We start from the raw sequence: 27,971 nt of genomic DNA, 5'->3' as shown, positions 1-27,971 counted from the left end.
TTCTGGTTCATAAACATTCCTTTATTCTTAGGACATCCAAAATAGTATACATCATATCCATTTTGACAATTTCAACTTTTCCTTGATTTTCCTATTCCATGTTCCAACTGAAAGAAGAAATTAGGAACTGTTCCTTCACTGCACAACGCCAAAAATGCACTGCTTGCTTTAAAAGAAATATATAAAATGTACCAAATTGTCCAACCAATGAACTCTTATGTTTTTTTCTTAATATAACCATCTGACAAAAATGCTGTACTGTAAATCTTTGTAAGAATATGTGGCATCCCATGTTATATCATCTCAACACAATAGTACAGAACATCAGTCTAACTCCTATATTAAATATCCTTGTGTGACTTCGAACAGGAAGCAAGTCTCAATTATGCAGATGAATACAATATAGGGAAAATACCAACTTCATTGGGAATAAAACTATTTCCAGGAAATGAGTATGTCCAGACTCAGTGCTTAAAAAAATGTATAAAAAGTAAGGAGGAAAGCCTTTGGAAGTGAAAGAAAAGGATGGGCCAGCAAAGAATCAAGCAAACACAAAAGGTAGAAGCTACTCTATTCCTGGATTTCTCTATTCAAGCAAGTCAATAATTTGTCTAACTTGAATAGAGAAGTCTATGAATGCTTCAAGGAGGCCTGGTCTTGAAACAACTCAGTTTTCTGATGGAGAACTAAACTATTCCCTCAAAAAGACATAGCAACTGGGAAGCAATCAATTGTCAATGCTTAAGCATTCTCACCTGAGGCTGCCATGAGAACATCTATCAGAAGATGAGGAAAACTTTGGTTCAAGGAAGTATGGTTTTATATAAATGTATAAAGCATTATCACATAGACAACGTGTTTGTCAAATTATTATATTAATGCAGTAGCATGCAGTCAGTATATTGGTTGGGACATCTGGTACTTTCATTATCTATACACTGAGATCCTTCCCCCCCCCTAATTTTATAAAATTATAGAATATAATCCTGGCACTTGAAAATCAACTACTCTACTCCACTTCCCTGTGCATTTCTGGGGAATATTACAACATTTATTTTATTTTATTTTTAAAATTTATAAGCCGCCCCACTCCCGAAGGACTCTGGGCAGCTAACAATAAAAACACATAAAACATAACAAAACAACAATACAAAAACAATCATCCAGGGGTAAGGTTTTATAAACCCCAGGCCTGCCGGAAAAGCCATCCTTAACAGAAATTATGTATTCTTCTCTAGGAGGAGGAGGCGACACTTGAAAAATGCAATCATTCAAACCATTATAGAATCTGGTCATGAAGCCTGGTAGCATCCAACCCGACACAAATCTTGTTATGTATCCAGCTTGGATAAAGAGCACAGGAGATCTCCTGCAAGCCCTAATAATCCTTACTGGAACACCAGAGCAAAAGGATCTTGTTCCTCGAAGAAACTTTTTTTTTTTTTCATTTTACATTTCAGAAGTGTTTATTTTTCATTCAGATTGTGGTCTGTCTTTTTTTCTTCTCAGGACCAAGTGATGACAAATTCCTCCCCCATCAGCAAAGAGAGTGGAATAGTAAGGACCTGAAGAAGTGACAGGAGAAGTTAGTTACAATTGCTGAAAATAGTATCCTGTCATCAATGTGAGAAACATTATGCACTGATATAACTTGTGTGGCTATGAATGGCCCTACAAAGCTGAGGAGAGAACTGGAGCTTTAGGTGGTGCAGTGTTGCCTCCTCAACACACCAATGCACTTATCTGCACTGAACTGAAAGTTAATTGGGATATCACAAACCACATACAAGCTCCTCCGATGGGACTTCTGCAAAGTTTCTGCAAAGGCCATAGACTTAAATGTGTCCTCAGCAATTAATGGAGGTTACTGTTTAGCACTTAAGAAAATAATCTATTATGACAGTAGTTGCCTTACAAAACTAAACAAAAATACACATCCAAATTGATGAATAAAAAGGATGTGTGCAAACTCTCTTCGTCGACATTTTATATCATTCGGAATACAGGCAGTCCTTGACTAACCATCACAAATGAGCCCAAAATTTCTGTTGTTAAGCAAGACAATTAAATGAGTTTTGTCCCATTTGATGACCTTTCTTGCTACGGTTGCTAAGTGAATCACTACAGCTGTTAACTTAGTAACACAGTTGCTAAGTGAATCTGGCTTCCCCCATTGATTTTGCAAAAGGTGATCACATGACCTTGAGACACTGCAACCGTCATAAATATGAGCCAGTTGCCAAGTATCCAAGTTTTGGGGACACTGCAACTATTGTGCGAAAAACGTTCATTAAGTCACTTTTTTCAATGCCGTTGTATCTTCGAACGGTCACTAAATGAATGCTTTTAAGTTGAGGACTATCTGTATTGGTCTGCTGCTAGCTGGGTAGAAGATACAGAAAAGAATGCTGCATTAATGCTGGAGAGGGCAACAGTTCTGGGGCTGAGGGCCATATTCAGCCTTATGCAGCGAGGAAGAAAAAAAAGCAAGACAAAAAACATAATTAAGTGCAAAATAAATATATGCCTCCTGGCTCTAGTAGTATCTTCTAGGGGACCGGGAAGAATATTTTCCTTCTTTTCAATTGCTCCAACCATTTTTTCCTATGTATATCTCAAGCACACTCAACCTAATTTATTACTGAGTGGAACATTTTAGTAAAGAAAAAGCATCGAAAAGATAACTAATTCAAGAAATGTCAAGTTTAACTTTGTATGAAGTTCCCCAAGAGTCTTTCAAAGGTATCCAGAATATTTGTCAACTTTTGTTTCTTAACTTTGAAATGCACTCAGTTTCCAAGCAAAGGATCACCGATAAATAGCCAGGCAGTTTGCTACTTCAGTGTCACAGAAGGAAAGAGTTTTGGGAGCGTCACTAAAGCTGGAGGAAGCATGCATTCAGGAATGAGTTTCCCACCTCTTCCTTCAATAGTGGAACTAGTTCTGAGAATCCTAGGAAGCTTCGTTCATAACTATCATCTCCAAATACATTACCTCTGCAAAATGTTTATGTAATAATAATAATACTACTAATAATAATACTAATACTACTACTAAAAATAAAGTTGGAAGGGACCTTGGAGGTCATCGAGTCCCACCCCCTGCTCAGGCAGGAAACCCTATACCATTTCAGACAAATGGCTGTCCAATCTCTTCTTAAAAACTTCCAGTGTTGGAGTATTCACCGCTTCTGTCAGGAAGTTTCTCCTTAGTTCTAGGTTGCTTCTCTCCTTGATTAGTTTCCATCCGTTGCTTCTTGTCCTGCCCTCAGGTGCTTTGGAGAATAGCTTGACTCCCTGTTCTTTGTATTTATACTATATTATATTTGTATTTATATTATTTGTATTTATTTATGTATTCAATTTCTACAGCTGCATAGCTCAGTTAATGACTTTGGGTGGGTTACAATTCCAAAACAATTAAACAATAAATTATATTGATGAAAGAATCCATATTTGTTGGATTGGATTCTCATGCAGAAACCTTCTGCAGTGCAAGAAACACACTTACCTTGGTATCAGTGCGGTAAGAAAAATTCAAGACAGGGGTATCATTTGCCAGGACCTGATGGGGTGGGCTGGGGACACCTAACACCAGCACCTGTATCAGAAAGAGCCCATCTATGTGGCTGCTGAGTCGCACAATCTCATTCATTAGCACACCCTGCAACAAGAAGAAAAGGAGAAGCTGATGCAAATAGCGCAGCAATAGGCAACCTTCAAGGTCAGGGATCAACATTTTGGAGAAGGCAAGGCACGCAGCGGGTGGAAATTCAATGGAGTCATGATATTTAGATGCATAATAATATCTAGATTTTTCTGAGCTTTATCTGTTTTTGGAAGTATTGCCGCATGTAATTTTTTTTCTGTTGTGTCATGGTGATGTATGTAGTCCTACTGTAGTGCAGCCAAAGACAACTTCTAGATTCGATGTAATATGGCATGGTAGTGAGATCCCACAAAGTCTTTCTCTTGGTTTTTCTTTTTTTTTTTTTCTATATATTTGGCAGTGCTAATAAAAGACTTATAAGCAGTAAGCAGTTAGATCCTCAAAGAGTCAGAAGAAGGGAAGAGGAATTTTTAAAAACTGGCAGGATTGAAATATAAGCATAAGAAAAGGTTTGATTATTAACACCCAATAATATATACTTCAAGTGCTTTGGAGGGTGAAAAAGTGGGCAGGTAGCACCTGTCTACAACCTTGTACACCTTTCCTAGAATTGCACAGCAACTGCAGAGACAGCTCTTACCAAACAGTCACTGGAGATACAGGACTGCATGTTTAGAGGGTGCCTGATTAAGAATGATCTTTAGAAAGAAGCATCCGGCTAAGAAATAAGGTGTGAGAAATGCACAACTCTCAGCTTTGTTTTCATCTCTTGGACAACCTTACTACAAGAAGGCACATTTATTAAGGTTGTTAAGGTGCTGCCTATGTGCTAATCAACCTTCCCTTTGGAGACAACTGATTCTGCCCACTGTCTTTCCATCCAATCTCATCATAACTGATCACTCTGCCCTTTAAAGTACAACCCGCAACCCTCCATCCTGTGGAACATTGTCCCTGCATTGATACAATTGGCCTCCACTTTGACAGTCTTCCACAAGATCCTGAAGACATGCCCTGCCAATGGATCTAGGGACCCTAGAGTGATATGGAGCCCATCAAGTGGCTCATATGTTTGTTGTTGCTAGGGGGTGTTACTGGTTTTTTGTTATTGTTTTTTTGTTATTGGGGTTTATCCTTGCAAGCCACCTGGAGTCAACAAGAGTGAGCTGGGCGGCAATATAAATTTTCTTAAATAAATAAATAAACCCACAAAAGTCCTAAGAGCCTTTTCTGAAGTGAACATCAACTACTGGAAATCTTATCACTTGCACTTAATATATAGTATTTAATACCCAAAGCTCAGCCACTCCTGACTGTCCTACTTTTTGCAGTGTGACCAAGAGTACACCTGCCAAAATTCATGTGTGGCTGTTGGCCATGAAAAATGGCAGAGCCCTGCTTTTATTGTAGTCATAATTCAGCTGTAGAAGGGCACCAATGAAGAGCAACTTGGCCAGTGAGAAAGCAATCCTTGTATTCAAATGGGCTTAGAAAGTCTACAGGAGTTTTCACCATATTGTACCTTGCCATCTCATCTACTGCCCTGCTATGACACTATTATGCAGATATTTTGGGGTATTCCGATAGGAAAAGAAACAAGATACAGTTAGTCCCCGACTTATGACTACAATTGAGACCAAAATTTCCATTGCTAAGCAAGATAGTTGTTAAGTGAGTTTTCCCCATTTTACGACTTTTCTTGTCACAGTTAATTGAATCACTGCAGTTGTTAAATAATATGGCTGTTAAGTGAATTTGGCTTCTCCATTGACTTTACTTGTCAGAAGATTGTAAAAGGTGATCACATGACCAAGGGACACGACAACTATCATAAATATATGCCAGTTGCCAAGTGTGCCAAATTTTGATCACGTGACCATGGAAATGTTGCCACGATTGTGTGAAAAACAGTCATAAATCACTTTTTTCAGTGGTTGTCAGTTGAGAACTACCTGTCCTTGAGGTAACCCAAAATAGGAAATAACTGATTAAAATGTAATATGTTCTGGCTAGCATAGTTTAGCTACCGAGATCAAATTTGTTACTTGAACACTCACATGTGTTGCCAGAAAGAAGATCTGTGTGTAATCACCCTTCTCAAAGGTCAGCAGACCTTCACCATCATCCCAGAACAAATCTCCTCTGGCTACCCCTTCCAGTGTCAACGCCACGATGAGCGTCATTCCATTCAAGCGGGACTCTGTGGTTGTGAGAGCAGGTTCCTGGAGAGATTTGCAGTAGAAGAAGAAGCTCTATCAAAGCAGAAGGGCCTAAAAGCCATCTTCACTTTAGTTACATTTCCTCCCCCACTCCTCCCATCCCAAGCAAAAAAAAAAAAATTTTTTTTAAAAAAAACAAAGCATTCTATCCTGAGAATCTTGCAGCAATATTGGGCTGCCATTCTCCTATTTTCTGGGAAAGTAGCAGGAGAAGAACTGGCATATTAGACCCACCTGCAAAGGAAGAATGTGACCTCCACGGATGTGGACGTTGATCGTGTCAAGTGGAGCAGGTAGGAGAATCCATTGTCCCTTGCTGTGGATGACGGATCCCTGAAGACCCACAGATATAAAAATCATATAATTAAGACAAGGTTTGTATTACCAAAGCAACAATCAGACAAGGGAGACTTATGTTCATTCCAAGAAATTAACTTGAGAAAAATCTCAGGCAGTGAATTACACAAAGGTAAAATAAGGGAGGAGGGAAGGCACATTCAGACTTACAGGATTCTGTTACTGTAGCTGTTCTAATTAAAGAGGTTTTTAGACCTATATGGCATTGGTTTCTTAGTCTGGCTTAACCCACAGGGCTGACACTATAGACAAAAGTACCCAGAACAACTTCTCTTAGCAGAAGAGCAGGCACAAGACGATGGAACAGGATTAAATGGGTCAACTGCTACCATCTATGTAAACTCTGCGAAAGTTTAATGGCTGATTAAGGCAGAGAGTCAAAGACATTCCATCTGAGCCTCCGTGAATGCCGAAAGCCACACTCACCGTGGTGATATCGTACCATGTCCCCAAAGGAAAATAGCCAGCAATTTTCCTTATCCCTTCTTCTAACACAGGAGTAATGAGGAGCCCAGCTCCCCACATGAACTGTCTATCAATGGTCCATGTATATGTGTCTTGTGGGAACCTGCAAGAATGATAAAAGTACATGACCACACGACTTCAAAGAACTTCTGGCAATCAAGGATAAAAAGTCATTACAAGAGATCTCCCTCCCACGTGTAGATCTATTTCCTTCAGCCAGAACTGAGCAAGAGTACCACCACATCCTTCTTTGAGGACAGGTAAAAGATTTCAAAATTGTCTGCCAGCCTTGTATCCCATACTTCCTCCAAGTCTTACCCAGCCTGTCGTTGAACTCCCACCATGATGGCAGTTACCTTAAAACTCACTTGGAAGATCATTGGTGAAGGCTATTTTATAATAATTCAGAAGCTTTTGCTCCAGAGCATTTCAATCAAATGTTAGCTGAGATCCATTTGGGCCATATCCTCCCTCACAACACAGCCGTCCCCTGACTTACTCAAAATAAAGAGGACGGGCTACTGTCTCGCCTGTGGAGTGGGCCTTGTGGAACAGGGTGTAAAGGTAGGGCAACAGAGAGTAGCGCAGGGAAAAGGCTTTCCTCATGGCTTGTTGGGCTTCCAGGCTGAAGGCATATGGCTCTTGAGACTGCAAAGTAGACAGACAAGAAATGAGAGCTATTGTGTTACCAGTTCCTGAGGTAAAAAAGGCATTTCTTCTATTTACAGATAGTCCTTGACTTACAACAGTTCCTTTAGTGACGGTTCAGTTACAACGGCACTGAAAAAAGTGACTTATGATCATTTTTCACTTATTCACACCATTCACATTTTGCAGCATCTCCATGTTCACATGATCAAAATTCAGATGCTTGGCAACTGGTTCATATTTATGACGGTTGCAGTATCCTGGGGTCATGTGATCACCTTTTGAGACATTCTAACTAGCAAAGTCAATGGGGAAGCCAGATTCACTTAACAATAGTGGCAAGAGAAGTCATAAAATGGTGCAAAATCACTGAACAAATATTTCACTTAGCAACATAAATTTTGGGGTCAGTTGTGGTTGCAAATCGAGGATGGCTTGTATGGCTTGATGGTGGAATTCAGGAAGTTCTTTTCCATAATGAATCTTTTTTCCTTCCTGCTACTAGCACGTTCTCCCACACATGACTCTTGCACTTAACAAGAATTGAGGCATTAAGGCCTAGTTCACACCATACACTAAAGCCATGCCCTGCAATTAAGAAGGAATGTGGAAAGAGAGATTAGTCTTTTCACACAAGTACAAAAACTATTGTTATGGCCTCCTATGGCAATCTGTATTTCTTTGATTTTCAAATATTATACTGTCTTAGAGCTTCTCATTCAGTATTCTTGGATCACTAAATTAACTTTTGATGCCTTGATTGGATAAATACATATTACACACTTTTTTATTTTTCTTATTATAAAGCTAGATGTTATAGTATGCTCCAAATAGAAAGAGGAATGTATTTTCGGTTTTAAGAGAGAAAAACCCAAACATATAAGCATCACTTATTATTTGCTTGTTTGCAGTGATTTCTATTTAAAAGCTACATCATCACTGATTTACAATGAAAGTAAGAACACTAGCCTTGGCTACAAACTTGACAGGAAAAATCCTAACAAATTGAAGCCTATTTCAATTTTCAACTTGTTGAAAAGTTCATGGACTTTCCTTAACAACCTTTCTTTGTACCCAATGTTTGATGTAAGAGAGACCAATCAAATTCTAAGAAACGGTTTACCCCCCCCAAATTCCCATATATCCTGTTTAAACTTACTAAATCAATTTCCTAAGTCTGGTACCTCTAGATATAGTGAGATTATCAGTCCCAGAATTGCCTACAGGCTGCTACTGTTTTCCAGTTTGTTACAGCCTCTCCGATGAAAACAATGGCCTGGCTAATGCACAGTTCTCATGCTTACCTTGCTTCCGCGGTCATTGTGGTTTCGCATGAAAGGATAGAATGCACCCAGTTGGGTCCAGCGCACACACAGCTCCTCCGTCGTGCTGTTCAGAAATCCACAGATGTCAGTCCCAACCAATGGCACTCCATAGAGATTGAAGAGCAGCATTGCTTTAAAAGGACAGATAATGTGGATTAGGAAAGACCCTGAATGGTAAGCTCCAGAAAGCAGTAGGAGAAATGTTGATGTTCTACAAGAGAGGAGCCACAATATTTTGCTTGCCAGATGATGTCTTTTTCTGATATGTTTTTCTTTCCAAAGGAAATATAGAACACACACACACGCATGATAGACAGGTACAAATTTGGAGAGGTTCACAAAGTGGTTTCTACAAATGCTTGTACCTGGTATACTGTAGTATAAATGTTCCCAAATGCTTATGACGTCCCCTGTCCAATGGCCAGCATAGCGTCCGTGGCTGGCAAAGGTGGAGCGTGAGATCACAAATGGACGCTTCCCTCGCACTTTCACCAAAGCACTGAGAACAAAAAAAAAAAAGTATTCAAATGACCTTGATGGATTTGAAACCCGAAGTTTTCACACTTCTAACTGCACAACGTTTAGAAAATACTGAAAACACCAGAGTCATGGGTTTTGCCATAATAAATCATAGCCTTTTAATTACTAGCTTGGTTTCAGTTTGCTGTTGAGGTAGGTAATCCCATTCCCCCATACCAAAATACATTATAGGTAGTCCTTGACTTATGATTATAATGGAGACCCAACATTTCTGTTGCTAAGTAATAATAATAATAATGATGATGATGATGAAGTTGGAAGGGACCTTGGAGGTCATCTAGTCCAACCCTCTGCTCAGGCAGGAAACCCTATACCATTTCAGACAAATGGCTGCCCAGTCTCTCCTTAAAAACTTCCAGTATTGGAACATTCACCACTTTTGGAGGCAGGTTGTTCCACTGGTTAATTGTTCTAACTGTCAGGAAGTTTCTCCTTAGTTGCTTCTCTCCTTGCTTAGTTTCCACCCGTTGCTTCTTGTCCTGCCTTCAGGCGCCTTGGAAAATAGCTTGACTCCCTCTTCTTTATGGCAACCCCTGAGATATTGAAACACTGCTATCATGTCCCCCCTCGTCCTTTTCTTCATTAAACTAGTGAGGCACTTGTTAATTTTACACCATTTTTTTTGCCATGGTTGCTAAGCAAATCACTGCAGTTGTTAAGTGAATCATGCAGTCATTTAACTGAATCCAGCTTTCCCTCCCACCCTCCATTGACTTTGTTTGCTGGAAACCAGATGGAGAAGGTCACAAATGGTAATCACATGACCCCACTACAACACTACAACTGTTGTAAATACATGCTGATTGCCAAGCAATCAAATTCTGATCACAGGACTGTGGGAATGGTGGGTTGGCGTTAAGTGTCAGTAAGTGGTTATAAATCACTTTTTTCAGTGTTGTTGCAACTTTGAGCAGTCGCTAAACAAATAAGTCGGGGATGAGCTATGTCTTTAATTTGTATAAAAAAGGCACTCCATCTCTTGGGCAGGATCAAAGGAACACCTATTCCCTTTCATACTCACTCATGTGTTGCAATGGTTTCAGTCAACCCATAAAGACTGTGCAAGTTATAGTGGGAAGACAGCTTCTGCCTACTGGAGGCACAGAGGGTTTTTGCCTTCAAGGTTCCCCCTAGTATTCCTGAAAATATATGGGGAGAAATACTATATAACCAGGGTTTTTTTCCTCATACAATACTCAGAACAGAGCTCTGGCACCTTTTTTGGATGGAACCTTATAGGGTACGCAAGGCAGGTTGTATGACGTGAGTTCCAGCACTTTTTTTTTTTTTTTTAAGAAAAAAAGCACTGTATATAACCAATGAAATTGTCGAGACTGCAAAGCAAAGGATGTGCGAGATGTGCAGAACTGAGTGTTTAAGATGTCACAGTGACCTTTGGATCCCTGCTTCCCAGCATAAAGACATCCCCTTTGGATTACTTGCATCCTGGGTTTTATAGGAAGCAGGCTGTAGAAGTTTCACAGAGCGCTCACTAAGAAATGATTCCACATCCAGTCCCAGAGTTTAAATTAAAATCAATATAATCCAACTGGACTTGACCTGAATGCTATAAGCCAGCGGCCCACAGCCTTTTAGGTTCTGCTGACCGGTAGCAGTAGTGGTGGCAGAGGGAGGAGATGGTTTCATGCGTGTGTGCCTGCTGCTTGCACAAATAGAGCTTTGCATACTCGCCCGCCACATGTGTGGTCCAGTTCCCAATCAGCCACAGGCTGATACCGGTCCACGGAGCAGGGGTTGGGGATCCCTGCTATAAGCCATTTGGATCAGCTCTGAACTGGGTGCCCCCAAAACTAAAAACATTGAAAAAAGCCAACAAGTCTTCTTAAATATCCAGATTCAAGTATTTGCAAAGGTAGGCCAAAGAATGTCTGAATGATCGGAATCCATGTTTGCATTTTTCAAAAGCCACATGCATCCAGTGCTTATGTATCATTTGTAGTATAGTCATATATAACATTCATATGCCCACAATGTATTTCAGTCAACAATACGTTTATTTTACATATTGAACTAAAAATCAGTAGGAAATACGCTACTAAGTATATTCTTCAATTTTATTTTAAATCCCTGTAAATTGTACTCCAAACCTTTTTCACTATAGCTTATTTAGCAACATTTTATTGTTCAACTACCTGGCAGATATTTGCCAGAATTTTTGCAATGTCCTCTCTTATTAGAAGCAATTAGTTGTCTGCGTATTTATTTAGTAAGTTGTTTTATGCTCAAACAGAGGGGAAAAAACCCCAAATCCAAGACGTATTGGATTACAGTTCCATCCAATTACTTAAAGAGCCTCTTAAATCTACTGTGGCTGGTTCACACAGCATTCTAAGACAATAGGTAATCTGTTTCATTTGGTCATGATAGGATGTGTGAATTCAGTCACTGCCATTTGTAAAATAAGGTTCAGGTTTAATATTATGTATAAATCAGAACACTCTGATTTGTTCAGTTATAGTTAACTGAACAGTTATAGTATAGCGAACCATAGTTTAAGGCAGGGGTAGGCAACCTTGGCTCTTTTATGACTCGTGGACTTCAATTCCCAGAATTCCTGAGCCAGCATAGCTAGCTCAGGAATTCTGGGAGTTGAAGTCCACGAGTCATAAAAGCGGCAAGGTTGCCTAACCCTGGTTTAAGGCAATATAAAAGCTAGACACACAAACATGCACACACGCCTAAGAATCACTGAGTGGGAAGACAGGTTCCCATCTTATTTATCATCTTTATCAAGATGACTGTTAACTAAACTGGAGACATGTTTCAATAAATTTAAATTTCAAACAAATGGAATATAGTACGTATTTCAGGTGTGGATTTTATTCCACTGTTTGTCTTTCTCCATCCCTCAAATAATTAATTTCATTTTTTTTCTTAGTCCTCCAACTAGACCATATGTTTGCCAGAAGCATCCCCTCCCAACAAGCTGCTCCCCTTTTTACCTGGTACGTATGGGGGGTTCTCAAGCTTGTTGTTTGGACAATCTTCCAAGGAACCATCCACAAAATTTGATGGCTCATTCATGTCCTAGAGGAAGGAATAGAAGTAGGTTTATGTGTCATATTTTCTTCTAAATTACAACTTCCAAGTCAGGAAAGTGATTTTAAAGAACCAAAAGCGCCATCCAACCAAAGGGAAAATCTCCCAAACGTTCAGCATTCAAGTCCCAGGCTTGGAAACTCACTATCCACATGCCGTCAAAGGGCACTTTGTCATGGAAATCCTTGACCATGTCATACCACCACTGGTGAGTCTCTGGGTTGGTGAAATCAGGGAAGACAGTGGGCCCAGGCCAAACCTAGAAGATCAAAACCAGAGCTATGAGTATAAATCTGTAAACCTTCTGTATATGCTACCGTGATGCATTTTAGTATATCTTTGGAGATGAAGCAATAAAAAAGTTATCAGGCTAATTATCAGAATTTAAAAAATTGTTTTAAAGTTGAACCCATTGTCTTTACATGATGTTGTATCTTTGGAGATGGAGCAATAAAAAAGTTAACAGGCTAATTATCAGAATAAAAAAAATGTTTTAAAGTTGAACCCATCGCCCTTTCATGATGTTGTTTAATAGCGAAACTATAAACGCAGCTGCATTCAACATGTGTATCTTCATATCTGGATTTCAATGGCTCAAGATCAAAGGAAGACATGAAATATGTGAGAAATGTTCACAAGGGAAACAAAAAATATATTGCCTAGCTCCTTTGTTCTATTCTTCTTTCAAGATCTATTAGACTACAGACTTAAATTTCACCACATGGCACCTCCCCCACTGAAGCGTCATCCTTTCTCTACCAAGGCTCAAGGCAGGAGTGTCCATAGCAGTGGTCACTGGTTTCAGGATGGCAGGGCTGACTGTCCAAATGAAACCCATTACATTTTAATATGATTTGTGTATACATACATACATGTAAACAGGAACAGGGCTTTGATTGCCCAGTCACGCCTGCCATTTTGAACCAGTGACTGCTTCTGTCCTGGCCCCTGTCCATGGGTGATCTCAAATCTCACCCTTCCAATCAAAGGTTGTCCTGTCGCATTTACGATGAAGACCCCCCGCTTCAGGCCTTCATCATAAGGCCTATAACTGCCAGGGGGACTGGAACTGCTGATCCCTGGATCCTACAAGGAAACAGAGGGAGAGACATCTGTTTAGCTATAATGAATCTGATGGGAGTATGAAAATGTGAAGGGGACAGGACACCGTTGTCTCAAGCAAGGGAACAAAACACATACTCTTTCAAACTTTGGCAGTATTTCAGAGTTGGGAGACAGATTGTCAAAAAAGCACACGAGGCATAGGAAATGAACATGCCTTTATTTATACGTGGAAAGTCCAGATTATGACATTTTCACAGTGTGAAAAACAGAAGCAAACTTGACATTTTAGGAGGAAGAGGAACATCCATTACTGAAGTTGGGCAACAGCACACAGCTTGTGGATTATCACATTCTAAATGCAACACATGGATGGAACATTAAAAGGTCATAAAGAGAGCAACCCATTACGTGAGTATGGAAAGTCATTCATACTGCTGTTGCTTTTCTAAAAGTTGAAATACACAAACATATAAAGTTCTCTGTGCTTTCTAGGTCTGTGTAATTTTCCTTTCTACTCTAAAAAGCAGAGATGGGCAATCTGAGGCCTCAGGACTGAGTGCAGTTTCCCAACCCTTTATTCCATTATTATTAAAAATCTACAGTGTTGATTCCTGCCATTTGGAAACAGAAACCATACTGAAATTGCAAAGTACCACATAAGCTAATCCCTTCACAATTGAACAAACAAAAACCCAAAATCCTTTGGGGGAGGGGAAAAAATCAGACCAACCCAATCTTACTGACATATGTAAGAAAGCCACATTGATATTGTACCATCACCTGTCTGCTTCCCTTCCAGATTTTCAGTAGAGGCTTCTTTGAGAAAGCTACTTTCTTCATTGTCTCAAACAGAAATAATTTTTCAATTCATATAACCCCACCTATGAAAAGTTTGCAAATGTGATATAATACATAATAATACATAATAATGTGATATAATAATCCTTGACTTACAACCACAATTGAGCCCAAAATTTCTGTTGCTAAGCGAGACATTTGTTAAAGAGAATTTTATCTCATTGTACAATCTTTCTTGCCACAGTTGTTAAGTGAATCACTGCACCTATTAAATTAGTAACAGGGTTGTTAAGTGAATCTGGCTTCCCCCATTGACTATTCTCGTCAGAAGGTCACAAAATGTGATCACATGACCTTGGGACATTTCAATATGAGTCATTTGGCAAGCTTCTGAATTTTGATCATGTGACCATGGGGACGCTGTTGTGCAGTTGCGACTTTTGAGCAGTCAACTAAACAAATCGTTGTAAGTTGAGGACTACCTGTATTCATTTGGCTCAGGGAAGGGGAAGAATACTGAGAAAATATATTTGTCCTGGAAAAGTAGAAAGCTGGAAAGCAGCTCAAAACAACTTTGCTTTGGTTGTGTTAGGTATAAGTTGAAATACTGACAAGCGTTCAAGATTCTGTTAGATTACCATAAAGACATTGAATTACATTCCAATATTTCTAGCAACTGATTGGGCCTCCTCAAATATAGGCTGATATGTGACAAGGAACTCTGCCTTAGAGAATCTCCAGCCAAACAAGGAATCCTTCCTAAACTGGAAGACCCTAGATCAGTGGTTCTCAACCTTTTTAATGCTGCGACCCCCAACCGGTCGTAAATCGAGGACTAAACTGGTCGTAAGTCAAGGACTAAACCGGTCGTAAGTCGAGGACTACCCAACCGGTCGTAAGTCAAGGACTTTCCCTGTCCAGGAGCACCACGCATGCGTGGTGCCGCCCCCTGCGCCGGCCGAGGTGTAGCTGGCAAGCGGCAGAGACGGAGTAGGCCGACCACCGGCTGGGCCACCAGCTGGCCCAGCCCAAGGGAGGTAAGGCACCCGCCGGAAAAGGGGAAAAAAATGGCAGACAGCCTTGCTTGGCGACCCCCGTGAAATGATCGATCGACCCCAAATGGGGTCACGACCCATAGGTTGAGAACCGCTGCCCTAGATTGCATTTTCCTTCCAAAAGACTCACTCACTGCATTAGGGAGGGCTGGACATAGAACTGCATCATCTACTTCTGTGGAACAAAACTAGCAGATTTTGCAAACTCTTCAAGAGCATGCAACATATGAGAGGGCTGCAAAGCAAAGACAGAATATTATAATTAGTATCATTTCTGGAATTACATTCAATGTTATCTACCTCTTTTGGGTCAGGGCAGCAGTATCAAAATCTGACAACTGATCTAGATCAACTTCCACACAGCAATATTTTCAACCGCTGTGAGTCCCTCAGAGGAGAATTCAGGATTCATTAACTTACCACAATCATGACATACCTCCGACCATCACGATGGAAATCATTCACCATGTCTGGCATATCCCTGAAACCATCCTTGTTGAAGGTGAAGTCTCGCTTAGCGTCCATATAATCCAGATCATTCCACTGTACATCCTATGAGCCCAGGAATGAGATTCTGGTGAAAGCAGGTTTGCGTCCCACCTCACTTTTTCTCTAAGAACAAATATTCTCTCTGAATGATTACACTGACAGGGCAGCTGTACTACTTCATACAGGTTGGGTATCCATACATTAGCCCATGATCTGTTTTATAATGGTTTATTAAGTAAATTAGCTGAATTGAAACAATCCATTAATCATTCAATCTTGACACAATCCATTAACCCTCATTTACAAAAATTGATATCTGAATTCACAAAACACACCAAGCTAAAACCAACTCAGAAGTTTTGGTAGAATCCCTTTTTTATTTTACTGTGATTTGTAGGCTTTATTTATTTATTTATCTATCTATTTATTTGTACTCTGCCTTTATTATTTTTACAAATAACTCACGGTGGCAAACACATCCAAACGTAATTTCTTCCTCCTATTTTCCCCACAACAACAATCCTGTGGGGTGGGGTGGGCTGAGAGAGAGTGACTGGCCCAAAGTCACCTATTGGCTTTCATAGCTAAGACAGGACTAGAACTCATGGCTTCCTGTTTTCTAGCTTGATGTCTTCACCACAAACCGGCTCTCTTTTGTACAGAAATATTTGCTGAACTGCACCTTTTAACTTGCCTTTCCCTTTATATGTTCATTAATATGAAATTGGGCCTGTCGTCATTATAATTTTGTTGTTGCATCGAGTTTCTTAATCTCTGATTGCAGGAGATTGCCTGAGCAATTGATAGGGCATCGGAAAAGAACCTCTAAACTTAATAAAATACAATCACATTAGGGAAATATATAAGCCAGTCCAAGGGCCAGAGAGAAGCTATAGTCAGATGGAATTCAGAGAAGGCACCTACCAGGGGGAAAAGAGCTGCAGTCATGTTTTTCACCACTTCCTGGGTAATAGCAGTGGAAGTGTATCCCCAGCGACACAGATGGAATCCGAGAGCCCAGTAAGGAGGCATGAATGGGTAACCTGGAGGAATTTTGAGAAGGGGGGGGAAGAGAGAATCAACATTCAAAACCTCTCAAAACCTTCAGCACTCCCAAATCTCTCATAGAAAAAGAGTTTCAATAAAATACTCACAATATGTCTGGACCTTTCAACCCTAAACCCAACCTACCATAACTATTTTAAAGGTTATGCTTATATCTAAGACTCTGTTTTGGGTTGCAGCTTTGGTGTATAAAGGGTTGCTTCTAATACCTAAACTAAGTTGGGATATGAAGTAGAAAAAGACAGAAAAATGTCATTACAGACCCTGTGATTTAGACTCTTCATAGATAAAGTGATTTTTTTAAAAAAAACGTACAAAGAATAGATAAAATAGGCTTAAGTCTCGCTTCACACATGGAAAGGTACAAATGCTTACCAATAACGTCCATGTACTGGCGCACCACACTGCTTGGGTCTGGGCCCAAGAAGATATAGAAATCCAAGATACCCCCAATAGTTCTCCATGTCAGCGCTGGACTGGGCTGCAGTAACACATCTACAAGACAAACAGTGGCTTGGAATCACTACTAGAAGGACACAGCACACCATCCACACATTACAGAGACACTGACAGGATTTTACTCCTACAACCTCCATACAGCCACCATATTTCATTATCAGACACTCAGCCTTGGTTTGCTGCTTAATGGCTACTCTTGCCTCTATGCCAGGGGTGTCAAACTCAATTTCACTGAGGGCCGCATCAGCATTGCGGTTGCCTGGGGTAGATGGGTGTGTGTGGCCAGAGTGGGTGCAGCCTACTGGGTGGGTGTGGATGGAGTGGGCGTGGCCTAATGGGTGGGCATGGCCAGTTCTACATCATTCGCATCAAGGGTGCCTGTGGGGGCCTGGGCAGGAGTGGGACAGATCTGAGGGTCTCTGGCAGAAGGGGGTGGGACTGGGGTAAGTGCCAAGATGGCCACCACAAAATTGTACATTGGCTCTCGACAGGCCTGGGCCAGGGTCAAGGCAGCGGGGGCCGTTCCTTCACTGTTTCCAGGATGGCTTCGCGGGCTACATGAAATCACTTTGCGGGCCGCATCCGGCCCCCGGGCCTTGTGTTTGACATGTCTGCTCTATGCTGACAATGAGACTGTTGCCCACATTAAAGCCAGTTCCCTTTAATAGAAAGAGGTACAAATATTGTTCTTTAACATTTAGCAGATATTGAGGAAAGAAAAGGAAACTTAAATAGCATTTTCCAGATCGGAATCTTAATGCAATTAGCATTATGGTCTTAATTCTCAATATAAATAGTCAGGGTTACGCTATTATACAGTGTAAGTAATCACAAAATAGCAGTTAATAGAACAAGCTAAACTGCTGAGGCTGAAAAGCAATTACAGGATCCAAACCTTAATTAGTAGACCGCTTTGATTAGCAGACCAGTTTGGTTTAGTGATAACGGGATCAGGCTAGAAACCAGGAGAGTGTGAGTTCAAGTGCTGGCTTTCACGGCTAAGGGAGCCTTAGCCGTGAAAGCCAGCTGGGTGATCTTGGGCTAGTCGCTCTTTCTCAACCCAACTCACCTCATAAATAAAAATAAAAATTATAAGACAAAGTCAGAATCTCCACTCCTTCAAATCACAAAATAGCTCCTTCAAATACACATGACTTGGGCACACATAAATCATCATTAGGTTACTTTGATCATATCTAAGTTTGACCCATGAGGGATGTCATCTGATACAATACTTACCCATAGCATTGCTGTTCAGTAAGAAGACTCCGTGGGCCAAGCCACCCTTTTCTAAAGCCACGTAGAAGGGGTGTGAACCATACAAATTGGCAGAGGGCTAAAAACACAAAATAATACCGCATAGGGTCAAGGTTGTGTAGGACAACAGGAACACTTCAGCAATGTCTTGGGCTTTAGCACCTCTTTAGTCGTCTCAAATATCAAACACTTTTTCCATGATGGTCCTTTTTCACTATTTTTTTTTAAATTCAAGTGTCAATTAAATGACAACTTAAAAAGTCTATCAAGCAATGGATCAAGCAAGCTTTTGACCTGGTTTCCCAGACTTCCAGACAGAGCCAATCTCCACTACAGGATTATATCTGTCATGGTTCTTGCCAAGAATGTGGGGTTTCATAGGTAAATGAGATGCTGAAAATGCTCTCCAGAGGTCTCAAAAGCATTGCAGAAAACTACAGTTCCCATGGGAAGGAGGAATTGCAGTTTAAAGCTGATTAAATAGTAGAATGCCCAGGTAAGATCTGTCACCAAATCTTCCAATGTGATACTACAATACTCAGAATTCCAACCAAAATACAGAACTTCGTTCTATTTGTCATTATTTCTTCGTCAAAAGTCTCTACTATCATATGGCCATTGAATGTTATCTTACATTTCACTGGGTATGCTTGTGATTTTTTTTACCCCTCATTTTTTCTAAATTTTTGCAAACTTTGCACAAAATACTAGAATTATTCCTATGAAATTTGTGCATCAGAGCATGCTAAATCTGTCATTAGAACTGAGCGTATAAGCTTAAGATCAGATGATGACTGCATAGCACCCTGATTAAATTCTTAGAGAACCTGTCCCTTGAGGAAACCTTGTCCACCCTCCTATCATTTACCGCAGGTGATATGTCCCGGTTCCACAAAGTAATTTTGGTCCAATTGACATTCAGAGTAAGAGGGGTCAGATGTTCACCCAATCCAGAGATGAAACGTGATGGCAGAGCAGTGGAGATCTGAAGGAACTGGTCAGCATAGAACAGAGGAGCCACAGTAGTATTCAGCCTGTTTGGAAAAAATGGACACTTCCACCAGCAATATACAAATAAGGTCCCCTTTTTCTTTGACTTACCTCAATTTATCTTGGAGGCTACTTCCAAAGCTCTAATCTAATCTAATCTAATCTAATCTAATCCAATCTAATCTAAATCTAATCTCATCTAATCATCTATTAATCTAATCTAATCCAATCCAATCCAGTGACTAGTTGCATAATGATTTTAGGTAAATATCCTCATCCAAGAGAAGGCTATTGCAGTGTTTCCCAAACTTGACAATTTTAAGGCATGTGGACTTCAGCTCCCAGAATTCCACAGCCAGCGTTGCTGGCTGTGGAATTCTGGGAGTTGAAGTCCTCATGCCTTAAAATTGTCAAGTTTGGGAAACACTGGGCTACTGCATGCCTGAATTCATCTTTAAAAATCCAAATATGGAACATGAGGCTCTTGGAGATGCTCCTATCTCCTGTTGTTCAGGATTGTTCAATAAAACTATTTTGTTTCAACAAACCTTCAGATCCTAGGATGATTGTGGGCATTCATCTATCACTGATTATTTCTGGAATGGTTTCTAAATTGTTTGTGAGAGGTTCTATTTGTGGTTTTCTATTTTTGGCACATGGCCAGAATCGGCCTGATTGAGGCCACAGGTAGCTGTGTGAAGAATGTCGTCCGGGATTAGAGATATTGCATGGCAGAAAAGATAAAACTCAACTCAGTGCCTCAATACTGCTGGTTAGAGATGTACTCATTAAAGGCTATTTTACATATATATTAGGTGCACTGCTTCATATGCAAAATATAAATTCCAAATACCTATTTGGAAGAGATGCATATGCATCAAAAGCCTGTAAAGCCTTTTAGGTGAAGGCAAACTCTGGAGTCCAATACGAAAATGGCCCTTCAACTTCCAGAACATAAGCACTGGTTTAGCAATTTCTCTTTTTCTTTCTGTCTCTCTCTCTCTTTCTGTCTCTGTGTGTGTCTCTCTCACACACAAATACACATACACACACATTATATTATCATCATACAGCTATTCAACCTTCATTTTCTGCTAGTGAAATACACTGAATTAGACGAATACTTGGATGAGCAAAGTCCAAAGCTACTTACAGAACTTGGCCATTGGACTGTCGAAAAACAATGAGGCCAAAAGGATCAGCAGAGAACTGCACAGAATAGAGAGTTGAGGATTCCTTACTGGTGGCCTTGGGGGTTTCTAAAGGAACTTCATAGCGTTTTCTAGCTGGATTCTTAAGCTGTGGTAGAAGAGACACAATAACAAACATTGTGTGATGCTACTCCAAAAATTGGTCAGAAAAATTCAGTCAAGCTTCAAAGAGACTTGGCTTCTACTTCAGAATCATTTGTGAGGTGGAAGAAAGAAGGCCGGTGTGAAGTTTGAAGTTACAATGAAATCCAGCTTTTTGATTCAAGGGGGCTTTTTATTGTCTGATTAATTGATTTCCCACCTTCAAATGATCTAATATGACATTTGATATTCCTGCACCCCGTTATTTCTAAAACAGACATCTATAAGCAGAGCCAATTTTAAACAATATAAAATAAATTCAAGGCTGCACTCTTATATGATTTTGTTTGGAAATAAGCATTAATCACTTCTAAGCTTGTAGCATTTCATTTCATTTATAATTTGTTTTTAGATTTCTGAAAATATATACATAATAATTTAGATACGTATATCATACATACAGTACCTACAATATCTACATGTATCTGAAGTATTATCATACGCAGGATATATTTCGGTCACAGAGAAAAGGGATTAATTATGTAGCCCCCACTACAGCTACTAGAAATGTATCTAAGAGTCACAAATAACATAAAGCCATGCTACGCATTATCGTGATTTATTGAATAAACCATAATTAGCTGGATTTACACATATTGGCATTGGCTCAATATCAGCAAAGCAATACTGAAAACTTCAGTTCTTTGCTGCCATCTAGTGATAGCCTAGGCTAGGTAGAGCAATCCTAGCTAGACCATAATTATTCTTCATGCAGTATAGTGACTAAGTTTAAACAAACTAGTAAAAGCCAAATAAACTACGCTTAACCTGATGCTTGTACCCAGCCATGTATTCACTTCTTTAGCTTCTGAAATTATTTTTTAAACATTAATATTCTTAAGAAAGTGAATTCTGGTCCTGGCAATCACATTCTAATCTTTGACAATTCCACAGAATTGCCATAGTCACATAGCTTGGCAATAACTCTCTCTATTTAACTGAAAAGAGATTTATCCTAGGATTAGAGCAGGAACAAACAAAATTTGAGGATTAAGGGCTATAATCCTGATGTTACTAAGAGATGAGTTAGGGACAAAGAACTTGTAAAAAAAAAAATCTAGAACCTTGCTCTTACATACTATATGCGGATAGCAGCAAGAATGCTTTATGCACAAAAATTAGGGAGCTGGGGAGTTACAAAAATCTTCCATGTTTGGTTAATGTCAGAGTGCCTTGGACTTCCTTTTTTTTAAAACAAAACAAAACAATAGTCCCTACTCACCGTGAAGTGAAGCCTCCCCTTGGTCTCAAAGACCACATCCAGCTGCACATTCAGGATGTCATCCGGCATGAAAGAAGGTGCACTGCGGATCAAGTGGGCAGTGTAGCCAGTCTTGGTGGCAGTTAGGTTTGTCATCTTGTAACTAGAGTAATTGGTAGGAAAGAAGCACCATGGCTGCCAACCAGCAGAGCCTTTGGAAGAGACAGGGACGTAACAACATCCCCGAGCTTGACATTCATCTTGAGAGAGAAGCTTCTCTGGGGCACAGTCAAAGCGGCTGTCTGGAGGGATGTTGCACTGTTTAGACATCGACAGGGGTTCCAACTGTTGTTCTAGTTTCTGTTGTGGTACCTCTGAAATCCTGCCATGATTCTTACCCCAGTGATCATTCTCTCTTTTAGAAGCAGCTATGGCTGCCTCTGAGGTCCTAGATAGTCCAAGCAGAGTGATCACAAATGCTAGAGTTGAAATCACCAGCATTGTGTGCTTCTTCCACCACAACCTCTGTCGGGCATTAAATCACCATGGAGAAAGGCAGGAGTTTGCTCCTCAGCAAGTATAGGACAGTCAGTCTCCAGCTGCAGAGGAGATGCAATCAGACACAAACTATGAATTCCTGGCTTGTGCTATGTTCTCCAGTTTGACTATTCTTAAGAACCTATCCCTTGTATTCAAGTGGGGAAGTCCCTGATGAATGTCTGTCAAGCCTAGAGAATCTAAAAGTTATTCCTTTGTATTCAATATTGATTCCAATCAAAACAATGATATCCCACTGTTGTGGCTCAAAAAGCAACAGGCCTATTGAGCATTTTCCCTTCTATGCTATATCAATCCTGTAGAGCTGTATGTGCTGATTTCCCGCAGGATTTCCTGTGTCAGGAAATCTTACAACAGCCTTGAAAGCACTTTGAGCAGAGAAACCAAGAAGACAGGCATTTTCCTATAGGCAAGACAGACTCCATGTTGCTTATAGAGATATTATCATGTTATGATTCTGGATACAATCTAATATTAACTGGAGATGATTAACATTTTATTATTTAGAAACCAGTGATGAGAATACAAAAAATGTTCTATCAATATTAATTACAATTGAGGATGCTATTTTTCCAAGCATAAATTTCTGCCTTTTTGGCTTCTCAGTGTTGATTTGAGGTACCAGGTTAAAAAATAGAAGACCAATTTCAAGTCCTGCCCTAGGGATAAAAGCCAGCTCGGTGATCTTGAGGAGAGTGATCAGTCACTCTCCCGCAGCCCAATCCACCTCACAGGGTTGTTGTTATGGGGAATAAAGGAGGAGGTAGGTATGTTGGATATATTCACTGCCATAAGCTATTTATAAAACGAATAAAGGCAGGATATTAAATAAATAAATAAAAAACAAACAAACAAACATTTGTGAAAATGTGGTCACTGTAAGAAGAGAGCAATATTATTCTGCAGTAACTAACAATCAGGAACCTGGTAGCATTTTTTCAAACTCGTAAGTGTTATTAAAACATACAAGTAAGCCTTTGTGAGCTGCAGCCGACTTCCTCAACTGCATCTGACGAAAGTTTCGGCCATTACATTTGTTAGTCTGAATAAGTGCTATTAGATTCCTTCGAATTAGTGTGAAAATGTACAGGTTTTTTTTTTTTCCTACTCGTTGACCCTAGCCAAAGTAAATCCCACAGCAATTCTATCGCCCCGCCCCATTCACAATTACCATTATCAGGATTTTGGCCAGGCCGCACACACACCCACAACCGAAATATTCACTTACGCGAAGTAACAGAAGCTTCTGCAATCAGCCCGACCCGAAAGAAACAAATAGAGTGAAGAGTTTTCAACAGATCACGTGAATAACGGCTCACGTGACTAAAATTTTCTCCTTTCTCCTATCAGGACTGTCTCACCAAACGGGCTCGTCGAATGAGTTGGATGTTCCTGCAAAAAATCCAGACATCCGCCAGATGCCAGCAAAGGGTTAGGATTTTGCTTTCTCTCGTTGCCATCCGGCTTTTTCTCGTTGTCGTCCGGAGATGGCAGGCCCGCAGAAAAGGGCTTCGGTTGGAAGGGGTTTCTCTATTAAGAGTCCTTTAAATGAGGCGACAACACACAATGGTGCGTCATGGAAGAGCTTTCCCGGTGCAAACATTTATGATAGGTGTACCTTTTCTAGAGAAAGTAGGACAAATCTGCAAAACGTTTGGACGAGTTGCACTCCGTCTCTTTTCACACATTAGCACTCTGTTAACAAACAACCCCCCTCGCATCTGTTTCCAAATATTGTGTTTCTTTTAGAGATTACGGGGTTTTTTGGTGATAATAATGAAAACGTTCATTCTACTCCCATTTACTTGCAAACGCAGGTCTGCTTTTTAAAATTGCTTATTAAAGAAATGCCATAACCATTCTTGGGGTTCAGTTCGGTAGAATTTGGAGGCGGATAATTAAATCTTGTCAACTTTTAGCCCTTGCTGTTTCTGTGTACACTTGCTAGTTTTTATTAGTTACTGTTCTAAACTGAAGACAGAAGGCAAGTGTACTATTGGATGGCTTTGCATAATTTATTAAGACTGTTTCATAGAACACTTGTATTTTGGAATATAGGAGATAGAAAATGCACAACTATTAAAATTGGTTATATGTAAAATAAAATATGTCTTTGGCTTAAAATTGTATGAGTTTAGCCCTCTCTGAGATTCACTCAGATCATTGAATGATTATGAATCGACTTAATTAAAATTGCTTCTGGAATTTGATTTATTGATAAAATAACAATGAAGCTTGGGACATAGAAGAGATTTAAAATCAAAATGGGACCATTGCTTTAAACATTTCAAATAAGATATATAAACTTAAAAGAACAAGAAAAGGGGATAAAAGAGTAAAATTTAAGTGAATAAATGCAGGATTTTAGTATGTTATGAACATTACGATTCTCCAATGTGTTGTTAGTTCTGAGTTTGTAAAAGATTTAAACTTGCTGTTAAGATAAGCATGATTGTCAAGAATAACAATCAACAATTTAATTCACCAAATAAGATTATAAACTACAATAATTTAATCCAAATTACTAAAATTATCAAATCCATAAGTAAAGTATTTTGAGTCTTACACATATTGTATTAAGTTGTAATCTAAGAAAAGCTTGAAGTGAATTCTGTGTCAAATTTACTTTTAAAATACAAGTTTATTTCAGACATTGATGCATACTTCCAGAATTTAGTTCATCATTCTTTCACTGAGGGAATCCCTTATAGCAGTTAGCACATACAAAGCTAATTTAGTATATTTTGAAGAAATAATGTGACCAACCGTCCTCCTTTAGGGAGGACAGTCCTCCTTTTGTGAGTTCTGTCCTCCCTCAAAAAGTGTCCTCCTACATGTCCTCCTATTCGATATTTGAAGACTAATCTGGAGGGCTTTTTTTTTTCTCATAGAACGCTCAGAACGGTGTTCCAGCACCTTTTTTTTTATGGTTTTTTTTCAACTTTTGCATGAGCTGTGCTACTCCCCCTATTGGCTTCCGAAAGCCAATAGGAATTGCTGCTGTGAGCACCAAAACACCCAGCTGGCAAACTTTGCACAAGTAAGTTGTCTGCAGCAAAGGCGAATTGGCAGGAACTTTGCACCCCTCCCTGCTACCCAACTACACCATCTCCGAGTTAGTCCTGAAAATACCTGGAGGAGACTGGAGCGGCAACGCCATGGTAACTTTCTCTTGATCTTCGGCCCTGCTAGGGCAATAATGGCTGCGGGTGCAAGAGGGAGGGGCGACGGGGCTGCTGTGGGCAGGGGTGTGAGGGGTGGCGGTGGCCGACTGCCCCCCCGTGCTATGGGAGCCACAGGGTCTGCTCTACATGGCGGGGCAGCAGTGCTGGCGGGGCGACTGCAGGCGGGGGCCCGGCATGTAAGCATAATTACAATATAAAATGTTATTGTTACAAATGTTTTTTATTATGCATTTATCATATTATAGTGTATTCTGTATTATTGTTGCAATAAATAAAATGTTTCTTTTATTTACGATATTTTTTCTTCAATTTATTTGTGTCCTTTTCATTGTAAAAAAGTTGGTCACCTTAAGAAAGAGATGTACAATATGTTTAAGAAGGTTTAACAAAAATATTGTAGGTTGAAAAGGGAATGTTAACTTTTAAGAACTGTTTCATTCTACTATGAATCATTTCCAAAACTTAGGAGTTTTACAATATTGTCACCAAATATGAAAGTATGATTTCATCTGGTCATTAAATTTCCAACATTTTAGAGAACGATATGTCCTTTTTAGCAATGACAGCTGGAGTAATATACCGATAGTAAATATACCATGTTATTCCATAATACATGGAAGAAATTCAATGTTTTTCCATTAAAATGTTCTTTGTTGCAGATCTGTAACTGCATTCAAATTCTGTAGCTATTTAAGAATGTAGTCCTGCAAATTGGAATATGTTCTTAGACCAGTGATAGCGAACTTTTTAGAGATCGAGTGCCCAAACTGCAACCCAAAACCCATTTATATATCGTCGGGTGCCGGGTGGGTGTGGCCCATTGGGTGGGCATGGCTCATTGAGTGGGTGTGGCTTCGGTAATAATGGCAGACTGGGTGGGACTAAAAAGTTCAATCAATTCCAACTTTGCAAGATCTTTTTTTTCCCCACGAGATGTTGAAATTGATTGATTGATTGAACCTCTTTTTTTGCACATGGCAATGGAGGCCTAAAGCAAAAAGTTTTTATAAAACCCAGCTGAAGGCTTGGGACTGGGGTGACGGTGCCCGTGCCCACAGAGAGGGCTCTGTGTGCCACCTATGGCATGCATGCTAAAGGTTCGCCGCCAGTCTTAGACCAATCAAGCTTTTCATTGTGCTGTAATTTTGCATCATGTTCAAAGTATAGGGTTTAAAGACTATGTCTAAGGATGATTTTGAAATAAAAAGTCTACAGTTGAAAAAGCTTGGCTGAGATGAGCCCATCCTACAATTTCTCTAAAATAATAGGAAGCTACATTTTAAAATTGCTGCAGCCATTTTTTTAATTAATGATTTTGCAGAACTAATATGTACAAAAAAAACCTGATAGAAAAGTGTTTGTTTTTCGACATGAGAAATATAAAAATGTTGGGATGGTTTATGTAAAAGAAATGTTTTCTCTGGTTTGTCTTTTTTTTCTTTCTTTTTTACTCTTTTTTTTAAGATATGAGAAATGTAAAAATGTGGCTTGTATGAGAAAAAAGACTTAAATACTTAAGTGTAATTAATTTTGAGAAAATCTTAACCAGTAAGAATGTTTTGAATATTGTGGGGAAAACAAATTTAAATAAGAATGTAAACAGGAATTATGATGAGGCAATCAAGATGATCAATGAAAAGAAGCTTTATATTGATGTGGTTATTATTTGCAGAAACATGAGAAAAATGTTTACATTTAATTGTCATTTATTTAAATAAGAGCTGTATTAATTTAAGGTTGGCAAAAGAGACTATTATAGGACTATAGAATTATAGAAATTAATTGTGATTGTTTTTTAAACACTAACCCAGACATGATGTTTACCAAATATTAAGCTGTATGTTAAAAATAAAGCATATTTTTTAAAAAAAACAAAATCTGATAGACTACAGGTAGTACTTGACTTCCAAATTCAATTGTGATCAGATTTGTGCTTGTTGAGCAAAACTGTCACTTTGCTCAAGGACCACAATCCCGGCTCTCCCAATTGTGGTTGTTGAGCAAAGAATAGGAAGCTGTGCCTTGGATCTGCTTGGGTGTGCTTGTCAGCAGCTGTAGAAAAATGCAAAGATAAGTGAACCCAGGTGTGGGTTGGAGAAAAGTGGTCAGGGAGCAGGTCAAGGCCTCCAGGGCCAAGATAGCTTTGCAAAGGCTGGGTGAACAGCTGAGATGGGAAGAGAGAGGCAGGTACAGGAAGTTTTCATCTATATTGAGCTCCAATCAGTGGCAAGGAACTACGAAGATAAAATTGTAACAGCATCAGATTGCCTATCA

At 39.6% G+C, this 27,971-nt stretch overlaps 1 protein-coding gene across 1 annotated transcript; it reads right to left on the bottom strand.

Moving 5' to 3' along the window:
- GAA (alpha glucosidase) lies at window positions 1-24,836 on the bottom strand. The gene is made up of 20 exons (XM_039345852.1): window positions 23,741-24,836; window positions 21,976-22,553; window positions 20,555-20,700; window positions 19,280-19,445; window positions 18,394-18,490; window positions 17,071-17,190; window positions 16,555-16,673; window positions 15,562-15,693; window positions 13,199-13,309; window positions 12,369-12,482; window positions 12,127-12,211; window positions 10,185-10,302; window positions 8,989-9,122; window positions 8,603-8,754; window positions 7,150-7,298; window positions 6,612-6,753; window positions 6,063-6,161; window positions 5,667-5,831; window positions 3,511-3,663; window positions 1-1,565 (listed from the first exon to the last, which is right to left on the bottom strand). Exons 2-20 carry the CDS (start codon window positions 22,453-22,455, stop codon window positions 1,506-1,508), a joined length of 2,742 nt encoding a protein of 913 aa, XP_039201786.1. The 5' UTR covers window positions 22,456-22,553; window positions 23,741-24,836; the 3' UTR covers window positions 1-1,505.
- Window positions 24,837-27,971: the final 3,135 nt, after the last annotated feature.

The sequence above is a fragment of the Crotalus tigris genome, unplaced genomic scaffold (genome assembly GCF_016545835.1).
Source record: "Crotalus tigris isolate CLP2741 ecotype Arizona unplaced genomic scaffold, ASM1654583v1 scf7180000017551.9496454, whole genome shotgun sequence".
NCBI classification, from domain to species: Eukaryota; Metazoa; Chordata; class Lepidosauria; order Squamata; family Viperidae; genus Crotalus; species Crotalus tigris.
Note: the sequence above shows the minus strand (reverse complement) of the source record. Positions and strands in the feature narration are given on the sequence as shown.

Coding starts and splice junctions, on each gene's coding strand:
- GAA (XM_039345852.1), bottom strand. CDS start 22,455: ATGCTGGTGATTTCAACTCTAGCATTTGTGATCACTCTGCTTGGACTA. Junction 19,446..20,554: donor CAGTCCAATGGCCAAGTTCT/GTAAGTAGCTTT, acceptor TTTTCCAAACAG/GCTGAATACTACTGTGGCTC. Junction 16,674..17,070: donor CCAGTACATGGACGTTATTG/GTAAGCATTTGT, acceptor AAATTCCTCCAG/GTTACCCATTCATGCCTCCT.